The sequence below is a fragment of the Nicotiana sylvestris genome, chromosome 3 (assembly GCF_000393655.2).
Source record: "Nicotiana sylvestris chromosome 3, ASM39365v2, whole genome shotgun sequence".
NCBI lineage: Eukaryota > Viridiplantae > Streptophyta > Magnoliopsida > Solanales > Solanaceae > Nicotiana > Nicotiana sylvestris.
In genome coordinates, this window is record NC_091059.1 from 170,334,001 (window position 1) to 170,354,635 (window position 20,635).

Sequence of the window (20,635 nt, forward strand, 5' to 3'; positions counted from 1 at the left end):
AGCGGGGCTGTGTGGTCTTGTCCAATTCACACCTCAAATCAAGGATATGAAACGGTCGATTGCAATAGTAATACCTAACAAGAGTCGGGGTCGATTTCCACATGGAGCTATATATGGGAGTTAGGAGTATAATTATAGTACGTGAGTTTGAACTATCTCAATTTACACTTCCATAAATTGGGGTTATTTCTATGTCTATTTTAAACTAAGATTGCTAAGTTAAGAAATGAAACTAAGAAATTATTTTTCAAGTTTTGTAAAAAGCCTAGGGGTATGATCGTTACCTAGGTGTTTGCCTAATGAGATATAAACCTTAATGCTTATTTTGTTGATCGGGTGTATTATAGATTTCAACACTCAATTACCCACTCAATACCTCTCGATCAAAGAGTGGTTTTGCCCAATTTAGCTTTCTCAAGTCCAAATAGGTATTGCACAAAACGGTTGATAAAAGCTCAAGTCGGGTTATTACTATCTCTTGGTTGGACCCTTTAATCGGGATTATCAATCTCTCGATTGACCCAATTTCTTATTAGCCAAGTTTTCCTAGACTAAGTCTCTCTTTCTCAAGTAAAGACTTAGTCAAATAGTCATGAACTAATATTTGAAACCATTAATTCCACAAATTAAAACATGAACAAGGCTAAATAATAAACACCCAACCATAAACAAGTATTAAATTAGACACCCATAAGGTTCACACACTAGGGTCGGGTTACAACAATAGTAAAAATCTAGCTACTCATGCTTGAAATAGAAGAAATAGAAGAAGATATGATACTTAAACTCATATTGTAAAATCAAAATGATAAAATCTATGTTAAAATATCCCAAAATATGAATAACTACTAAAAGAAGCAAAGAGAAACAACTACTGTAACCGTTGATGTCAAATATTGACCTAAAATTATGAAACTCGTCTATTTATATAGGGCTGGAAATTTCAGACAAGAATGCCCTTCGAAAGGTTCTGCGGCTGCACAATAACATGTGTAGTCCGCACTTTTCTTCAACTTGACAGGACTGGAAGTCTGCGGTTGCATAATTCTGATCTATGGCCACAAGGCACTCTTTCTGCAGTCCGCACTTTTACATGTACGACTGCACTTGATCTTCTGTGGTTTGCGCTTTTACTCCTAGGCCGGAAGGTGCTTCTTCTGTGGCCGCACAATTCCTGTGCGGTCCGCACTTTTGATGGACTTGGAGTGCCTATTCTCTAAACTTTGCTCCTGGCCCAGCTTTTGCGGTCGCACATTCATGTGCGGACCGCCCTTTGCACCAAACTCTGCTAACTTTTCCTTCATCATACGCGGTCCGCACTTGTGAGCTTATGTGCATTTTATGGCCTTGAGTTTAGATTACTCATTTTGAGTTGGATTTCATTTGGGGAGGCCATCTTCCAATGTTCATGCAATTTAGAATATTTCATCAGTTTTGGGAACACAATTAAATGCTTTTAGACTAAAACAAAAGCTAAAAGGCGCTAATAAGTAGTCAAAATTCCCCTTATCCATTTCCTCAAACTTATGTCTTTGCTTGTCCTCAAGCAAATAAAATAGTTCCCACCTCCAAAAGTTAAAGGACATTATATCTAGCCACAGGTGAATCATTCACACCTCAGTGGGACCAATAATTACCCACACCCCTCATACATTATTGACAAGGCAACAACTTTAATATTTATGCACATATAGCTCTAATTTGACATTCGAGCATCAAGGGTTGACTTTGCTTATCAAGGACTTTCGCTCTATCTTGTATGTAATGGTGGATCCCAAACACCTCCTCCTCTACTCTCCATTTGCCAAGCGCACTCAAGAATTTAGCAACTCAATTAAAAAAATTACAAAAGGTTCACTCATTTCTCTCAAGAGAATGCCACAAGTATGGCTTTCAGTACCATAAGCTTTCCCCTCATGTAAATCACCACTAATGTAGCTCACTTGGCTCAAAATCAAGTAGGACTTCTTTCAGGATGTAATGCAGTCTTTTGGATTAGGGATTGATACAATATGGATAAGTGGTTACACCTTCCTTAAGCACTCCATCTTTCAATTCTCGGCGCACACTTTGCCAATTCCTTGAGGCATTTCTTTTCCTTGGGGACTAGAGAGACTTAACATTACTCTTTATTGATCATTTCATTCATATTTCTCCATGTTTGGGATCATTGCCTTTCTGTTGAATCTCTTTAACTTTTTCATATATTCACTTTTTGCATTCTTCTTTTTGTTCTTTTCATTTCTTTGCCTTTCCTTCTTGTCATTTCTTTTTCTCTTTTTGTGCCTTAATACCTTTTTTTTTCAATTTTCTCGTCTCTCCCCCAAACTTATGTTTTTATCCAATTATTTCACATGAGTGTTAAGAAAAGCTCGGGTGCCAAGAGAGGGTCACTATAGAACGAGTAAAGGCTTATAACACAATTTTCAAATGAGAAAGGCTAAAGGCTAGAAGGAGTTGACTAGGGAGGACATCACTGGTAGACAATAAAAAAACACAAACAGGCCAAGGAAAGCCCATAATCATTTTTCAAGCCAAGCAAAACTTACAATTTCGCCTTAAAACACATTCTGGCAAGTTCTAGACATTCCGCACAAGAACTCGGACTAGCAACAAAGCATCTCACCCCTCATGCAACTAGACTATTAAAGAGGATAGATTCAAGGTCCTACAACGTCCACATTCAAGATTGAAGATCACTATGGTCCAATTAGACCACTCGATGGTATCAAAGTCAACACAAGAGTCAAAAAGTCACTAACTTGAGCTATTTTCTTTTAAAAATCCTTGTCACTAATCATAAGCACATAGTTAAATATGTTTGTGCCAAACGAAGCATGTTTGACTCTTCGAGTTTGACTTAATCAGGTATTTTTATTCATTATTACTACTATTATCACCTAAACACAGAACAGACTCTTTCCCTTAAGAAGGTTGTCACGCCATCCATCGTTGGGATGAGTCCCCCGGTTCACACACAAAACTACCTTTGGAAAGAATTGTGGCATTAAGAAAATCAAATGCTTATTGTCTAATAAAACATAAAAAGAAGCTACTAAATAAAAATGAAGCTACTAAATTAAACACTAACTAACAAGAAAACAAACATAAAGAAGCTACAAAACAAAAACTATTGAAAGTAGAATGAGTGTACATAATGAGAGAAGATAGAGAATATATACGTCAGGAGAGAAATGAGAGAATATATACAGAATAAGTAGAAAAAAGAAGATACTGTCAGTTATTACAAACAAGTTGTCTAAGAATCATATAAATAAATCAAATAAACTCCCCCCCTCCCCCCCCTGAATAAAAATAAGCATTGTCCCTAATGCTTAACAAAATAAAAGTAAATGAAGGAAAAGAGTGAAGAAGACTCCCTATGTTGCCTTCGACATCTCTGTGTCCACAGCAGCTTCACCGCCCTCAGTCTCCTCTAACTGGATCTCATTATCATGGACTCTGGAAGTAGCTGGGTAGGTGAACATCTAGCACATCGCCTCGGCAGTGTCGGTATCCAGGACTGGCTCCTCAAACTAGCCAACTGGTGCCACTGGAGCTGATGTGGCTACTAGAGCTGGATCTATCAGTATGTCAAATGGAAGATCTCCAGATGCTGCAATCTTGATCACCTCTCTCCACAGCCTGTCAACTGATTTCTTGGATGCCTAGGATTTCCTCATTTTTTTTACTTGCTTTCCCATCTCCTCAATCACTAATCCATGCTCTACCAAAGTGTTCATTATGGTGGTCTGGTTCTCCAAGCGCTTCTTCAAAGTCTCCTCCACTGTTGGAGGAATCTAGGGTGCCGGATTAGATGACTATGTTGCAACAGTACTGGATATGCCAGACAACTTTACAGTGGCTATCTGCATCCAGTTGTTGAGGATCACCAGTTTCTGGAAAACTCACAGCGTAGATAGTGGAGCAGTAGGCATAGGCATCGGCTTCAAAGCCTAGATGGAAGGCACTGAGGCTGAAGGTGGGGGCATGGTAGCTGCATTGGCAGAAGGATCTACTAAAGTGGATGGCATATCGGTTGTCTCTGTAGGTACCACCGATGGCTCATTAGACTAGCCAATGGTAGTAGTTGGCTGACCCTTTCTCTTAGGGTTGTGTGCGTCCATCAGAGAATACCATGAGAAAGGCTTCTTAGCACGAACCTTCGTGTCAAAATCTTTCGGCTCCACTCGTGCATCTGTATGGTACTCAGTGATAGTGTTGGGATATGGGTAGGAGGTATCATCCTACCTGGCGACCACAGACATGTTGGCCGACATCACGACACCCACATTGATTGGGTACCTAGCCATAATGAAGGCAACTAGAACTGCCCATGGGATAGGAAGGTTTGTTTCATTATGGCATAGGTCTAGCCTGTTGCATACTAAAGTCTGCCATCCATTCGCCTCGAAGTTTAGGGTGTTCCGCTGAATAGGAATCCCTGCTATGATCTATGGTGGTGGTGGCCCCGGGGCTGCAAGAATCTCAGCTAGCCATGGATGAGCTGCATCTCCCATCGCCAGCTTCTCCAAGTACTGTACAGACTCAACATCCTCAAACTCCAAGTAGGAGTTTAGTGTGTGTTGGTCAAACCGCACCTTCAGATTCCTCACTTTGGTCAATTTCTTTATATGCACAACATTGGTTTAGAATTTCCGGACCAGATACTCCTTTGCGTCCACTGCACTCTAGGTGAACCACATCCACCCCTTGCACTCTGAGAATTGTCTCAAGACTGCCGGATTCTACTTGTCACGGTCTTTCAGTGGGAACTGTTGCTCAAGAGTGAGCAATCTCACTGGCCAAAACTAATGGAAGCTAGTGAAGGCAGCTAGACTGATGAACCGATATTCCCAGACCTCTTTCTTCTTCGACCTCTCAAGGCCGGCAATTGTAGTATCTCCCCCCAGCCATCATCCAAAATATCATAAATTGTAGTCACTGGTGCCTCAGGGAAAAGAGTAGAGGAGGGCTTCAAAGCCTAACTAGCACTCTCCGAAACCTCGGAGGTGCTATGTGATGAGGAAGGCTGGTCCCGAAGTTGATATCTCCTCGGTGGTGATAAGTAGGAATTTTGACCACTTATTTGCTCTCTTTTACTTGTGTTTTAGCTAAAAAATGCTCAAAGGTATTCTCAGAAACTAATGAAATGTGCTTACTTGCAAGAATATTGGGAAACGAGCCAAAAAAGTCAAAATTAACTCATAAAGGAGTCTAAAGTGAACAAGAATCAAAACAGGGAAAAAGAGATAGCAGTGCGGCCGTAGAAGGAGATTCAGAGAGTATTTTTTGGCGAGCTCAGGGAGTGCAGACAACACTGAAATTGTGCGGCCGCGGGAGGTCAAGTGTGGCCGCATCCATTATTATGCGGACCGCAAGGTTGAGATTTAAAGAGCTGGAAAGTTTAGTTGCGGACCACATTATTTTTTTATCGCCGTATAATCCTAAATGTGTCTGCACCCATTTTTATGTGGACCACAGAAGAACCCAAGTTCCAATCCCAAGTTCCCAAGACTGCGGACCGCAGCACTTTTGTGTGGCCACATAAGCCCATTGTGCGGACCGCACCAGAATTATGCGGCCGCACAACTTTTGCAGGGGCATTTTTGTCAAATATTTTTAGCTTAGTATAAATAGACCTTTTTGTCTTTTTAGGTTAAGTTTAGTTTGCAGAGATGCACCTGAGAGGTTTTCTTTACTTCTTTGAGTAAATTTGTACTAGATTAACTTATTAACATTAGATATTCTTTGTTTAATCAATGATTATGCAATCTATCTTAATTTCTTCTTGCATTTCTTCATTTTTCATGAGTAGCTAAATCTTTAGCTAGGGTTGTGGTTAAACCCTAGTGTGGGTACTTAATGGGTATTTAATTTTAGGGCTTGTTTGGGATTGGGTTAGTGATATTTAGCCTTGTTTATGCTTAAATCCTACATTTGATGGTTGCAAATATTGATTCATGCCTATTTGACCTAGTCTTTACTTGAGAAAGAGAGACTAGGTTTAGGAAAACTTGGCTAACAAGGAATTGGGGTGAACTTAAAAAATTGATAGCCCCAATTAAATGGTCAAATCTAGAGATAGTAAGATCCGACTTGAGCATAATCACTTGATTTGTGCAATACCCATTTGGGCTTGAGAAAGCCAAATTGGGCAAAATCACTCAAACTACCGAAAGGTATAGAGTGAGCAATTGTGTGTGATTGCTATACCAAGATCCCGATTAATCAAACTCGCCCTATAGTTTACAACCTGTTAGATATCCACCTAGGTGGAAGTCACAGCCCTAGATTCCTTTATCATTTGAAAAACACTCAAAACCAATAACATTGTCTTCTAGTTTAATACTTTCAATTATTAGCTAAAAGTAGAAACAGAAACAACCTATGAATATGTGGAAGTACAATCTAAAGCACATCATACATTTACTCTAGTTATATACCTAATCCAAATTCTAACTCCCTATGGATTCGATCCCGACTCGTGTTGGGTTTATTATGCTTCGACCGCCTCACTACCTAATTGTGGTATGAGTTTGGGCAAGATCAATTTTTGGCGTCGTTGCCGAGAGTTAAATGGATTTAGCTATATATCTAGGTTATTGTATGTTTTGTATTTCTTTCTTTTGAGTCACTAAATTTGTGTTTGAATTGATTTTAGGTAAGAAAATGGCTCTCAACAAAAATCTCATTGGAAATGTACCCTTGGGGGAGGACATGGACGATGATGCTATGGATGAGGTTCTTATTGAATCTCAAGCTAATAGACGAGGCTGCCCGCCTCACGATAATGTGCCCGTCCCTCCCACACCTCCACCAAGAGCTGTAGCCCACCGACAATTGCCAAACGAGGGTTATGAAAGTGCTATAGTCTCGCCCCGCATTGGGGCGGAAAACTTCCAAATCACCAGCGTGATGCTTACACTAATTGAACAACGGGGTTTCTTCACTAGGGCTCCGAATCAAAATGCCTACAAGCATATCAAGGGGTTCGTCGGTACTTGTTGGGAGAGCAAGCAAATAAATGTTTCTGAGGACGCACTAAGGCTGAGGCTATTTGCCTTTTCTCTACGGGGAAAAACATTGGACTAGTTAGAGAGGTTTCCCAACCATTCCATCACCACTTGGGATGGGTTGACAAAAAAGTTCATTTCCAAATTCTTCTCTCTAGGACATATGGCAACACTTCGAGATGAGATTCTTGCTTTCAAGTAAGAACCCAATGAGCCATTGTACAAGATTTGGGAAAGATATCGTACCATGGTTAAAGAGTGCCCGAACAATGATATGACTGAGGCTATGATCCAACAGACCTTCTAAAGGGGGATCAACACAACTAATCAATGTATGGTTAACCAACTCACCGGGGGGAACTTCACGAACACGCAATATGCTGAGGCTTGTGAAATTCTTGATAAGATGGAGGATACCTCTTCGGCATGGCAAAGTAGAGCCAATGTACCGCAAGGTGACCCTAATGTTATTCACCTACACAAGGAGCTACATGACCATGGGCAAGCTATAGCCGAGTTGACAACTACCATGAACCAATTGGCCAAGGCTCAGCTTCAACAAGTTCAAGGGCCAAAACAAGTGCATGCAATGGAAGGTGTGAAGATGATGGTAAACAAAAGACGACAACAGGGTCAACAAATGCAAAACCATCCGGAACAATTTATGCAAGATGATAGTGGTTATGATCAAGGTGATTGAGCAAGATGAAGAAGTTCAATATGTTAATAATTATCAAGGTCAAATAAACAATGCTCAAGGGAAAAATCAACAACAATGGAGGTCACAAGGGAACCAAGATAACTGGAACAACAAAAACCACCAAGGCAATTGGAGTGGTGGTAATTCTAACCAAAGAAATCAGAACAATCAAGGCAATAGGGGTAATCAAGGCAATTAGGGAAACAATATCAAGGCAATTGGGGAGGAAATAATCAATGAGGGTGTAACAACAACAACAATCGGGTGCCGAGTTTTCAAAGGCCTTTGATGTTCCAACAACCAAGCAATCCACCTTCCTATCCTTCTTAAGGCCCGAGCTTTTCTTCTAATGAGATGAGTAGAATTAAAAACATGTTTAAATAGATGATGGAGAAGAATGCCGACTCTGATGCTCAAATAGCCTTGACAGACACTTCTATTTGGAATTTGGAGGTTCAATTAGGCTAAATCTCACAAGTTTTGAACACTCATCCCAAGGGGCACTACCTAGTAATACGGTGGTGAACCAGAATGGTGGAATAATACGGGACATGCCATGGCTGTGACTACTACAAGTGGAAAATGTGGAGATGTAACCACCTCAAATCAAAGAAGGATTGTGGATGAAGATGTTGTGGTTCATGAGGATGAAATCCCACGCAATGAGGTTCAAGCTAATGAAGAAGTGAGAATTGATAGACGAAAGTGTGGAGGAGACACAAGAAGAGGTGAATCCGTCTAGGGAACACGTTATTGACATGCCGGAACCGATGGTGCCAAGGCCTCCTCCTCCATACCCTCAAAGGCTTGCAAAGCAAAACAGTGAAAACCAATTCAAAAGGTTTATGATATGATGAAGAGTTTGTCAATTAATGTGCCGTTGGTTGAGGTATTGGAACAAATGTCGGGATATGCAAAATTCATGAAGGATTTGGTAACCAAGAAAAGATAATTGAATTGTGAGACCACTAAGATAACTCACCAAGTGAGTGCTATTGTGCACTCAATGGCTACAAAGTTAGAAGATCCAGGCACTTTCATAATCCCTTTCACTATTGGGAGCGCCAATTTTGCCAAAGCATTATGTGATCTCGGGGCAAGTATCAACTTGATTCCCTACTCAGTTCTCAAAATTTTGGGAATTGGGCAACCAAGACCCACATCCATGAGGTTGCAAATGGCAGATCGAACAATGAAGAGGCCTTTGGGTATTATTGGTGGTGTATTGGTTAAAGTTGACAAGTTCATCCTCTCAGAGGACTTTGTGATCCTAGATTGTGAAGTGGACTATGAGGTGCCTATCATTTTGGGTAGACCTTTCCTTGCTATGGGGAAGACTCTTGTTGATGTGGAGGCCTGTGAGCTCACTTTCTGGGTAGGTGACTAAAAGGTTGTCTTCCATGTGTGCAAATCAATAAGGCAACCAAATAGTAATGAAGTTTGTTCATTTGTGGATTTGGTGACCGACATGATATTTGATAATGCTAGTACAACAATGAATGTTAAAGATAAATTGGAAGCCGTTTTACTCAACCTAGATGATAATGAGGAGAGTGATGGCTATGTGGAGTGTGTAAATGCATTGCAAGGCATGGGGTCGTACATTTATGAGCCCCGAAAGCTATCTTTGGATCTTGACAACCGGAAGACTCCTCCAACAAAGCTCTCAATCAAGGAGCCTCCTACCTTGGAGCTAAAACCACTGCCCCCGCACCTCAGGTGTAAATTCCTTGGCCCTTCTTCTACTCTACCAGTTATCCTTTCTTCTTGCTTACCTAACATGCAGGTAGTGTCCACATTGGAGGTGCTACAAAGGAGGAAAAGAGTAATCGGTTGGACTTTGGCGGATAACCGAGGCATAAACCTCGCCTTTTGCATGCACAAGATTATTTTGGAGGAGGGTGCCAAACCCTCCATTGAACATCAAATAAGATTAAATAAAGCAATGCAAGAGGTGGGGAAGAAGGAGATAATTAAGTGCTTAGACGCCGGGGTTGTCTACCCCATTTCTGATAGCTCGTGGACCTCTCCGGTGCAATTTGTCCCAAAGAAAGGGGGCATGACTGTGGTAACAAATGACAAGAATGAATTGATCCTAACAAGAACCATCACCGGGTGGAGAGTGTGCATGGACTATAGGAAGCTCAACAAAGTTACCCGGAAAGATCATTTCCCGCTTCCATTTCTTGACCAAATGCTTGATAGGTTGGTCGGACGTGCATTTTATTGCTTTCTTGATGGATACTCCGGCTATAACCAAATCCTTATTGCTCCTGAGGACCAAGATAAGACCACTTTCACTTGTCATTATGGTACTTTCTCGTTTTCAAGGATGCCTTTTGGGTTGTGTAATGCACCGTCGACTTTTCAACAATGTATGATGGCCATTTTCACCGATATGGTGGAGGACATTCTTGAGGTCTTTATGGATCATTTTTCTGTGGTTGGGAATTCGTTTGAAGATTGTTTGAACAATTTAGATAGGGTATTGGATATATGTAAGGAGACAAATTTGGTGTTGAATTGGGAGAAGTGTCACATCATGGTCGAGGAAAGCATTGTCCTCGGCCATAAAATTTCAAAACTTGGTATTGAAGTTGACCAAGCTAAAATTGAGGTGATCTCCAAACTCCCTCCTCCTACATCCATGAAGGGAGTGAGGAGCTTCTTTGGTCATGCAGGTTTCTATCGCCGATTCATCAAGGACTTTTCCAAGGTGGTGAACCCATTATGCGAACTTTTGGAGAAGGATGCCAAATTCCATTTCAATGAAGATTGTATGAAGGCATTCGAGTTGCTTAAGTTCAAGTTGACTGCTACTCCTATTATCACTGCTCCAGATTGGAGCTTGCCTTTTGAGCTCATATGTGATGCTAATGAGGTTGCGGTTGGAGCGATGTTGGGGCAAAGAATCAACATAATCTTCCATCCGGTCTACTATGCTAGCAAGACCATGAATGATGCCCAAGTTAACTACACAGTGACCGAAAAGGAGCTATCTGCTATTGTTTTTGCCATGGAGAAGTTCCGACCATATTTAATGAGTACTAAGGTGATTGTGCACACCTACCATGCGGCATTTCAGTATTTGATGAGCAAGAAAGATTTGAAGGCAACGTTGATGTGGTGGGTGCTTCTTTTGCAAGAGTTTGACCTAGAAATTCAAGACCACAAGGGTAGTGAGAACCAAGTGGAGGACCACTTGTCCCGTTTGGAGGAGGAGGGGAGGCCACATGACGGCCTTGAGATCAATAATTCATTTTCCGACGAGCAACTCCTACCCATTTCAATGACCGGGATGCCATAGTTTGCCGATTTAGCCAATTATCTTGTAAGCGGTATTATACCGAATGAGTTCTATTCAAACCAAAGGAAGAAGCTCAAATAGGATTGCTTTGACTATTATTAGGATGATTCGTATCTTTTTTGAATATGTACCGATGGTGTGATCCGGCGATATGTTCCGGAAGTAGATCAAATAGGAATTCTTGAGGCTTGCCACTCTTCACCGTATGGTGTTCACCATAGTGAGCTAGAACGACTACAAAGGTTTTGACTTGTGGATTCTATTGGCCTACCCTATACAAGGACGCTAGTGAGCTTGTCAAGCGTTGTGATGACTGCCAAAGGGTCGGTGGGATTTCTAAAAAGAATTAGATGCCCTCACCACCATTCTAGAGATTGATATCTTTGATGCTTGGAGTATTGATTTCATGGGACCATTCGTGAGATCTTGTGGGAACACTTATATTTTGGTAGATATGGACTATGTGTCAAAATGGGTTGAAGCCATGGCTTTACCCAACAACGAATCTCTAAGTGTGGTGGCATTCTTGAAAAAGAACATCTTCACAAGGTTTGGTAATCCGAGGGTCATTATTAGTGATGGGGGTTCGCATTTTTGCAACCGAGCTTTTGATACCTTACTCACCAAGTATGGTGTCACTCATAAAGTCTCCACCCCTACCATCCTCAAGCAAGTGGGTAAGTTGAAGTCTCCAACCGGTAAATCAAGAGTATTTTGTCAAAGACTGTGAATGGCAACCTAACGAATTGGTTAAGAAAACTTGATGATGCTCTTTGGACTTATAGGATGGCCTACAAGATGCCGATTGGGGTGTCTCCATATCGATTGGTGCTTCGAAAGACATGTCATCTTCCGGTAGAACTTGAGAATAAGGCTATGTGGGCATTGAAAAAGTTGAACCTTGAGTGGGATGTCGCTACAAACCTAAGAGTGACACATTTGAATGAGCTAGATGAATTTCGATATAAAGCCTACACAAGTTCGTCCCTTTACAAGGAGAAGAAGTACCACCATGACAAGTATATTCACAACAAGGAGTTCAAAGAAGGTGATCTGGTGCTATTGTTCAATTACCGATTAAGGATGTTTCCGGGTAAGTTAAAAGTAAAATGGATTGGGCCCTTTGAAGTAGTGAATGTAACCCTCTTTGGTGCTCTAGATTTAAAAAATAAGAATGATGAGGTTTTTAGAGTTGATGGGCACTAGGTTAAACATTATCTTGTCAAGGTTGGTGATAACCACATTGTGGTGGTTCTTCATTTTAAGTGATTGGTAATCTATGTCGTGCCGCAGCGTTAAATCAGGCGCTTCTTGGGAGGCAACCCATGTCCTTTTCTTTCTTTTATTTTCCTTCTTTTAGATAGGCTTGGTTTTATACTAACCAGTTTTGAAGTGTATGCAGGAATGGGTGTGCATTGTAGGGACTGTGCATGAAAAATTTGGCTAAGTGTCAAAATGCATGGTAGTTGGTCTGTCAAAAACGCTTAAGGAAATGCAGCCGCACACATTTTTGTGTGGTCCGCACTGATGCTGCGGCCGCACTCATTTTTGTGCGGTCCTCAGCCAGTCATCTCAAGGGCAGGTAAGAGTGTGGTCTACATCAAAATTATGCAGCCACACTCATGTAAAAGACTGGGTCCCACGGGTAAAAGTATAAATAGGACTTTTCTCTTCTTTTTACACTTTTTGCTCCTCTGAGACTTAAAGCCAAGCTTGCAGAGTATAATTCCCATTTGCTTTATAAAATTTTCCTCATTTCATGCACTTGTATCTCTATTACTGCTATGTTAATTTCCTCATTAGATTCTTCATCTTTTGTTTCGTTCTTAGATTTAGGGTTACTTACATGCCTAAAATTGTCAATGTTTAGTTGTTTTTGCTTAGAATCATGTGGGTAGCTTATTGATTGTTAATTGGGGTCTGGCTAAATAGCTAAAGTTGTTTGATTGCTAAAACCATGACAATTTGAGACCAAAATTGCTTGAACCCTAGTTATAGTGCTTGTTAATTTTGAATTGTACGGCCGCACACATTTTTGTACGTTTCGTAGTAGAGGTTGTGTGACCGCACTCATTTTTGTGTTGTCCGCAACCCTATGAGTTAGGAAAATGGTAATCTTGACTTATGCGGTCGTACTCAAAATTGTGCAGTCCGCAATGGCCTTGTGCAGCCGCACACATATTTTTTTGCAGTCCGTAATGATGGAACTTCAGAGACCCCAGTAGTTTGAAACTAGGGCTCTACGGCTACACTCATTTTTGTGCGGTCCGCAATGGGCACTCTGCGGCCGCACTCATTTTTGTGCGATCCACAATGGGCACTTTGCGGCTGCACTCACTTTTATGCGGTCCGCACTGCCCTTTTGAGAATTATTTCCTGCAACTTCCAATTATGTCTAAGCATGCATTATAAGCTTCAATTGTAACTAATTTCTAGTTCTTATGTGTGCATATAATGGTTAGTTCATGTGGTAGAGGAGATACATCACAAGTGAGGGCAGAACCCTCCCTAGGCCGGGTCAAGGCAAAAGCAATCTACCTCTAGCAATCCAAAAGGCTATCAACAAGAAAGGAACAACCAATAGAGCCCCTGACACCTCAGAGACCAGTGAGTACATCCTATCCGGGGAAGCTTCTGAGGGTAACTCCATGCAAGCACATACGAAAACCCAATCACAACAAAGGCAAAAATTCTCTAGGAAATTCCACTTGGTGGATGAGTCTTCTTCAGTTGCCACTTCATCTGAAGGTTTAGAAGAGGGCAGCCAAGACTCTGAGCCCTCTTCCTCACCTGCTCCCCCTGCTCCAATAAACTTAGATGATGATGATGTTCCAGATGATGGGAGAGGGGGCGATACTACAGTGTCAGGGTTGGAAATATCACGAAGGCCGGAGATATGGGAGGACATATTTGTTAGTGCCAATGCCTTCTCCAAGTTTAGGGAATGGTGGCCACAGAGGTTGCTCACTCTTGAGCGATAGTTTTTAATGAAAGACCTGAACAAACACAACCCCAATGTCCTTAGGCAATTCCAAGAGAGGAAAGGTTGGAGCTAGTTCACTAATAAAGTCTTAGATGCAAATGAGTACCTGGTCAAGGAGTTCTACGCAAATGTTGCTCACATCAAACATGGAAAGAAAGTGACAAAAGTGCAAAATCTGAAGATACGCTTTGACTCATGTGCACTGAACACATATGTGGGATTTGAAGAGGTGAAAGTAGTGCAGTATTTGGAGAAGATAGCTATGGGTGATGCAGCTCGCTCGTGGCTCGCTGAGATTCTGGAAATCCCAGGGTCAACACCTCTGTGGCTCACAACAAGGGTTCCAATCGTCCGAGCCACCTTAAACTTTGAAGCAAAAGGGTGGAAAACGTTCGTGTGTAGCCGCATTGACCCATGCCTCAATGAAAAAATGCTCCTAATTCCCCGTGCAATTTTGGTGGCCTCGATTATGGCTGGATATCCGATAAATGTTGGGGCCATCGTGTCCACCAACATAACTCTAGCTGTCCAAAAGGGTAAAAGATCCTTTCCATACCCAAAATTCCTCACTGAATATTTCATGGATTAAGGGGTGGAGTCGAAGTATTATGATACAGATGTGAAGACCAAGAAGCCTTTCTCCTGGTACCACCTTCAGAAAGCTGACAACCCTAAATTCAAGGGAAAAGATACTACCTCTGCTGGCTAGTATGAGGAGCCAGCAGTAACAGTCATTGGTTCAGCTGTTGAGCCTTCCACAACAGCCGATACTTCCACCGGGACAGCAGCCATGCCACCATCTTCATCTACTAGGCCACCAGCTTCTACTAGATTTGCAGCACCATTGCCAGTGGCAACTTCCTCCACCTATCCTCAGACTGCATTGCAAGTCTCCCAGACATTGGCAAGTCTCAACAACTGGATGCAGACAGCTAGCACAAAACTGACTGATATATCCAGTGTTGTTGCAGCATAGTCCTCAACCCCAGTAGAGCCACAGGTACCTTCGTTAGTGGAGAAAGCATTGAAGAATATTATGGTTGACTAGAAGGCTATCACGGATAAAGTGGAGGCACAAGGGAAAGTTATCAAGGATTTGGGTGAACAGGTAAAGAAGATGCGGAAGTCTCAAGCATCAAAGAAATTGGTGCAAAAGCTGAGAAAGGAGATTGAGAAGATTACATCTGCTGGTGATTTACCATTGGATTTGCTCATGGAGATAGCACCCATAGCAGCACAGGCAGTCCCAACAGCACATGCAGCACCAAAGGCAACAGTCGGCCAGTCTAATGAGTCGGTTGTCACTTTCCACACTGCTGAGGAGATGATCCAGATGCTCAACAACCTAGTTGTCCCTCAGCTGGGTGATGATGAGATACAACTTGAGGCTAAGTTGCTGATGATCCTATGCAGACTGAGACGACATAGGGAGTTCTCTTAACTCTCTACCCTTTCCATGTTCTTATTTTTGTTAAGCATTAGGGACAATGCTTAGTTTTCATTTGGGGGGTGGTCTACTTTGATTATTTGATATTTGGACTGTAATAACTCTAATGCTATTTTTTATTTAATCTTTATTTTCCTTTGGTATATATATATTTTCTACATTTGATGTATATATTCATTTATCTCGCTTTCTGTAGTTTATTTCGTAGCTTCTTTAGTTTACTTTTGCTTAGTAGTATAACTTCTTATTTACTTTAATAACTTCTTTTTAATTTGGTATCTTCTTTTTACGTTTTGAGTGAACAATAAGTCTTTGGTTTTCTTAATGCCACTGTTCTTTCCAAAGGTGGATTATGTGTGAACCGGGTGGATCTTCCCAACGATGGATGGCGTGATAACCTTATTAAGGGATTGAGTCCGTTTTCTTCTCTTTTATGTTTTAGTAAATATTGTAGTAATGAATAAAATGGGTCTCAAGCGTTCTTCACTTGGTACCAACACTTTTACCTATGATCGTATGGTTAAAAACAAGTTATTGGCAGATAATAGCTCTGGTTGTTACTCTTTTGACTCTTATGTTGACTTAAGCAGTCATCGAGTGGTTCAAATCGAGCCATTTGTGATTCTCAATCATAGCTAGGGTTGTTATGGGCCCTCGACTCTGTTGTCTTTAGAAATCCAGAAGCGTGAGAGGTGAGTTGTTTAGTTACAAGTCCAAGTACCCATGCTAATAGTCTAACTCTTGCCTCGAAATAGTCTAGAAAAAGTTCTAAGTGTATCTTGGCTTGATTAATGATCGTAGGATCTCCTTGATCTAATTTGAAATTTGAAATCTTCCATGGCCTACCAATGTGATATCCCTAGTCAACCCCTTTGAGCCGAAGCCCTTTTTCTTTCAATAACCACGTTACAAGCCTTCATCCGTTTTGTAATGACCCTCTCTTGGCACCCGATCTTTCCTTAGCATTCTTGAGAAACACTTGGAAAAACCATAAGTTTGGGGGAGAGAAGAGGATTTTTAAAGTGATGAAAGGTACAAAGAAGAGAAAGAAATGAAGAAAAGGGAAGGCAAAGAAAAGAAAGAAAGAACAAAAAAAAATGCCAAAAAGAAAGTAGATAAAGTGAAGAGTTGGAGGGAATCCAAAAGAAAATAAGGAGGAAAGGCTGAAGTAAAGAGAAAATGAGAAAAATAAATGTCATGCTCAAGAAAGAGTGATGTTACATCTCTCTAGTTCCCCCGAGGAAGAAGAAAATGACTAAAAGAGTCGAGAAAGTATGAGCCGAAAAGCGAAAATGGAGTTCTTAAGAAAAGATGAAACCATTATATTCCAAGAAGTAATACCTTGATCAAAAGCCTTCATTACATCCCGCAAAAGCCCTACATAATTTCAAGTTGAGTGAGCTTACATTAGTGGTGATTTACATGAGGGGCAAGCTTATGGCACTTAAAGCCGGACTTGTGATGTTCTTTTGAGAGAGATGGGCGAACTTTTCACAATCCTTGCTTCGAGTGTTACATTCTAAAAGTGAGATTTGCTAATGGAGAGTAGAGGAGGAAGAGTTTGGGATCCAAAATGACCAACATGAAAGAGCGAGCTTCTTTGATGAATAGAGACAATTCTTGATGCTCTAGAGTCACACTAGAACTATGGTACTCAAAAAGTCATATCATGGTGTTGTTGATAATTCATATGTGTTGTGGGTAATTGTTGGTCTCAATTGATGTGTAATTGATTCACCTTAGGCTAGCTGAATTATCCCTTTTTCTAGTGAATGTGGGAATTGCCTTATTTGCTTGAGGATAAGCAGAAGCTTAAGTTTGGGGGAGTTGATAAGTAGGGATTTTGACCACTTATTTGCTCTCTTTTACTTGCGTTTTAGCTCAAAAATTCTCAAAGGTATTCTTGAAAACTAACGAAATGTGCTTACTTGCAGGAATATTGAGAAACGAGCCAAAGAAGTAAAAATTAACTCATAAAGGAGTCTAAAGTGAACAAGGACAAAAACAGGGCAAAAGAGATAGCAATGCGGACTGCACAATTCTAGTGCGGCCGTAGAAGGAGATTCAGAGAGTATGTTTTGGCCAGCTCAGGGAGTGAGGACCGCACTGAACTTGTGCGGCCGTAGGAGGTCAAGTGTGGCCGCACCCATTAATAAGCGGACCGCAGGGTTGAGATTCAGAGTGCTGGAAAGTTTAAGAGTGCGGACCACATTACTTTTATGCGGCCGCATAATCCTAAGTGCGGCCGCACCCATTTATATGCGAACCGCAGAAGACCTCAAGTTCCAAGCCAAAGTTCCCAAGACTGCGTACCGCAGCACTTTTGTGCGGCCGCAAAAGCCCATTGTGTGGACCGCACCAGAATTATGCAGCCGCACAACCTACTGAGAGGTATAGAGTGAGCAATTGTATGTGATTGCTATACCACGATCCCAATTAATCAAACTCGCCCTATAGTTTACAACCCGCTAGATATCCACCTAGGTGGAAGTCACGACCCTAGATTCCTTTATCATTTGAAAAACACTCAAAACCAATAACACTGTCTTCTAGTTTAATACTTTCAATTATTAGTTAAAAATAGAAATAGAAACAACCTATGAATATGTGGTAGTACAATATAAGGTACATCATACATTTACTCTAGTTATATACCTAATCCAAATTCTAACTCCCTGTGGATTTGATCCCGACTTGTGTTGGGTTTATTATTGCTTCGACCGCCGTACTACCTAATTATGGTGTGAGTTTAGGCGAGATCAGTGGCTTTGATTGGACACTCGGCTACTCTTGAACTGAGTCGCCCTCCAATACTTCCCTAGATGGGGGCATAGAACTGGATTCGGAGGGCTCTACATTTCTTCATCGGCCGACTATAGCCTTCTTTGTGATTACCTTTTGGAGGGAGAGGGGTAAATCACTCTTATCTCGCCCCTAGAAGGTTCACCCCTCCATTTTGAGGTATCTCCACAGCCTCGGGATCTAACCATTATCTGTAACAAGCAACAACAAGAGTTAGTTGTAATTTAAGTGCCAATAGATAGTGAACATACAGTGTAAAATATGTTTGCAGGGTGAGGGAGTACGGTCCGCACTATTATAAGTGCGGCCACATTTTGGGCTTTGCAGACCGCATAGTTTGATCTTGCGACTACAGAACTGGATCTGCAGTCTACATAATTATTAGTGCGACTGTTGAACCAGAGTACGGTCCGCATATCAGATTCACCAAAATTCCAACTCTCTGAAGACAGAGATTGGGCTGTTGTGCGGCCGCAGTCACTTTTCTGCGGCCGCAATGTGATTTTTGTGGTCCACACAATTTTAAGTGCAGCCGCATAATCATGCTTCAGCCAAGACCCTAATCTCAACTTCTACAGACCATATAATGTGTTGTGAGGCCACAGATTTCAAAATATTTACTAACAGAGTTCTAGGGTTAACAATATTTTTTGCATAATTTTGACATGGTATTAACATTGAAGTATGAAAATCAAGTTACCCATTCCCCATAGAGCAATTATCAGTCTACCCACAATATTGTTTAAATAAATACATAGACAAATGGTTCAAAATTTTACTAAAAATCTAAAAATTTAAAGAAGTAAATCGAGATGATGATGCATAACAGAGATGAATAAATGCAAGAAATGAGTGATCAACAGTTGTTAGCCTTGTGAGCAGCTACTTTAACAAGAAATTTCAATTTTAGAACTTTGTGAGCTCAAAGAGGGAAAAAGGGGAATAGTAGCCCTAAGTATACTATTTATACTTGGACGGTCTGATTAAGGGACAAAGGGCTGAGTGCGGCCATCGAATTCCTTCTACGGTCCGCAGTCTGTTACTTGGGGCTTATAAGCCCTTGCCGATCTGCGGTCCGCAGATTTTGTTGTACAGCCACATATATTAGTTGTGGACCACAGATTTTGGTGTGCGGACGCACTTTGGCTATTTCTCTGATAAACTAAACTTCAGAGAGTTTGCATTTTTCCTTTTCAATTTGTGCGGTTCGCACTGCAAATGTGTGTTCGCAGTTCACTTTTGCTGTAGCAATCACAATTGTGTGGTCCGCACTTTTTTCATACTTAGCCAATTTTCTGGGCACAATTCCTGTAAAGTACACTCATTCTTTCAACACACTTCAAATCCAATTAGCAAAAAATAATACCTAATTATAAAAGAAGAAAAGAAAAGAAAAAGAAACATGGGTTGCCTCCCAAGAAGTGCTTGATTTAACGTTGCCGCACCATGCAGATTACTATCACTTGAAATGAATTACCACCACAACGTGGCCATCACCAACTTTTCCCAAATAATGCTTCACCCGGTGACCATTGACTCAAAATACCTCATTATTTTATTCTTCAAGTCCAATGCACCAAAGGGTGTCACACCCATAACGTCAAATGGGCCACTTGATTTAGACTTTGGCTTCCCAGGAAACATCCTCAACTGTGAATTGAACAATAACACAAGATCATCCTCTTTGAACTCTTTGTTCCGAATGTACTTGTCATGAAGATATTTAATCTTCTCTTTGTATAGGGACGAACTTGTATATGCATGGTACCGAAACTCATCCAACTCATTCAAATGTGTCACCCTCAACTTGGCGGCAACATCCCAATCAAGATTCAACTTCTTAAGAGCCCACATGGCTTTGTGCTCAAGTTCCACCGAAAGATGACAAGCTTTTCCGAACACCAACCAATATGGAGACATTCCGATGGGTGTTTTATAAGCCTTCCTATAATCCCATAAAGCATCATCAAGTTTCTTGAACCAATCCGTCCAGTTAGCATTCATTGTTTTGGGCAAAATACTCTTTATCTCCGGATTAGAAACTTCCACTTGAACACTTTCTTGTGGATGATAGGGAGTCGTAACTTTATGAGTGACACCATACTTTTTGAGTAATGTGTCGAAGGCTTTGTTGCAAAAATGTGACCCCCATCACTTATGATAGCTCGCGGAGTACCAAACCTTGTGAAATATTCGTCTTCAAGAGAGCCACCACACTTCTCACCTCATTGTCGGGTAGAGCAACAACCTCAACCCATTTGGACACATAATCAACCGTGACCAAGATGTAGGCGTTTCCACAAGAAATCACAAAATACCCATGAAGTCAATACCCCACACATCGAAAATTTCAATCTCGAAAATGGTGGTGAGGGGCATT

The 20,635-nt window shown here is 41.2% G+C and overlaps 2 protein-coding genes across 2 annotated transcripts; one reads left to right on the forward strand and one right to left on the reverse strand.

The window, feature by feature from the left end:
- Positions 1 to 8,722: 8,722 nt before the first annotated feature.
- Positions 8,723 to 9,103, forward strand: LOC138888344 (uncharacterized). Its single transcript, XM_070170195.1, has one exon. It carries the CDS (start codon positions 8,723 to 8,725, stop codon positions 9,101 to 9,103), a length of 381 nt encoding a protein of 126 aa, XP_070026296.1.
- Positions 9,104 to 19,773: 10,670 nt separating this feature from the next.
- LOC138888345 (uncharacterized) lies at positions 19,774 to 20,259 on the reverse strand. The gene has a single exon (XM_070170196.1). The coding sequence runs from the start codon at positions 20,257 to 20,259 to the stop codon at positions 19,774 to 19,776; it is 486 nt and encodes a 161-aa protein (XP_070026297.1).
- Positions 20,260 to 20,635: the final 376 nt, after the last annotated feature.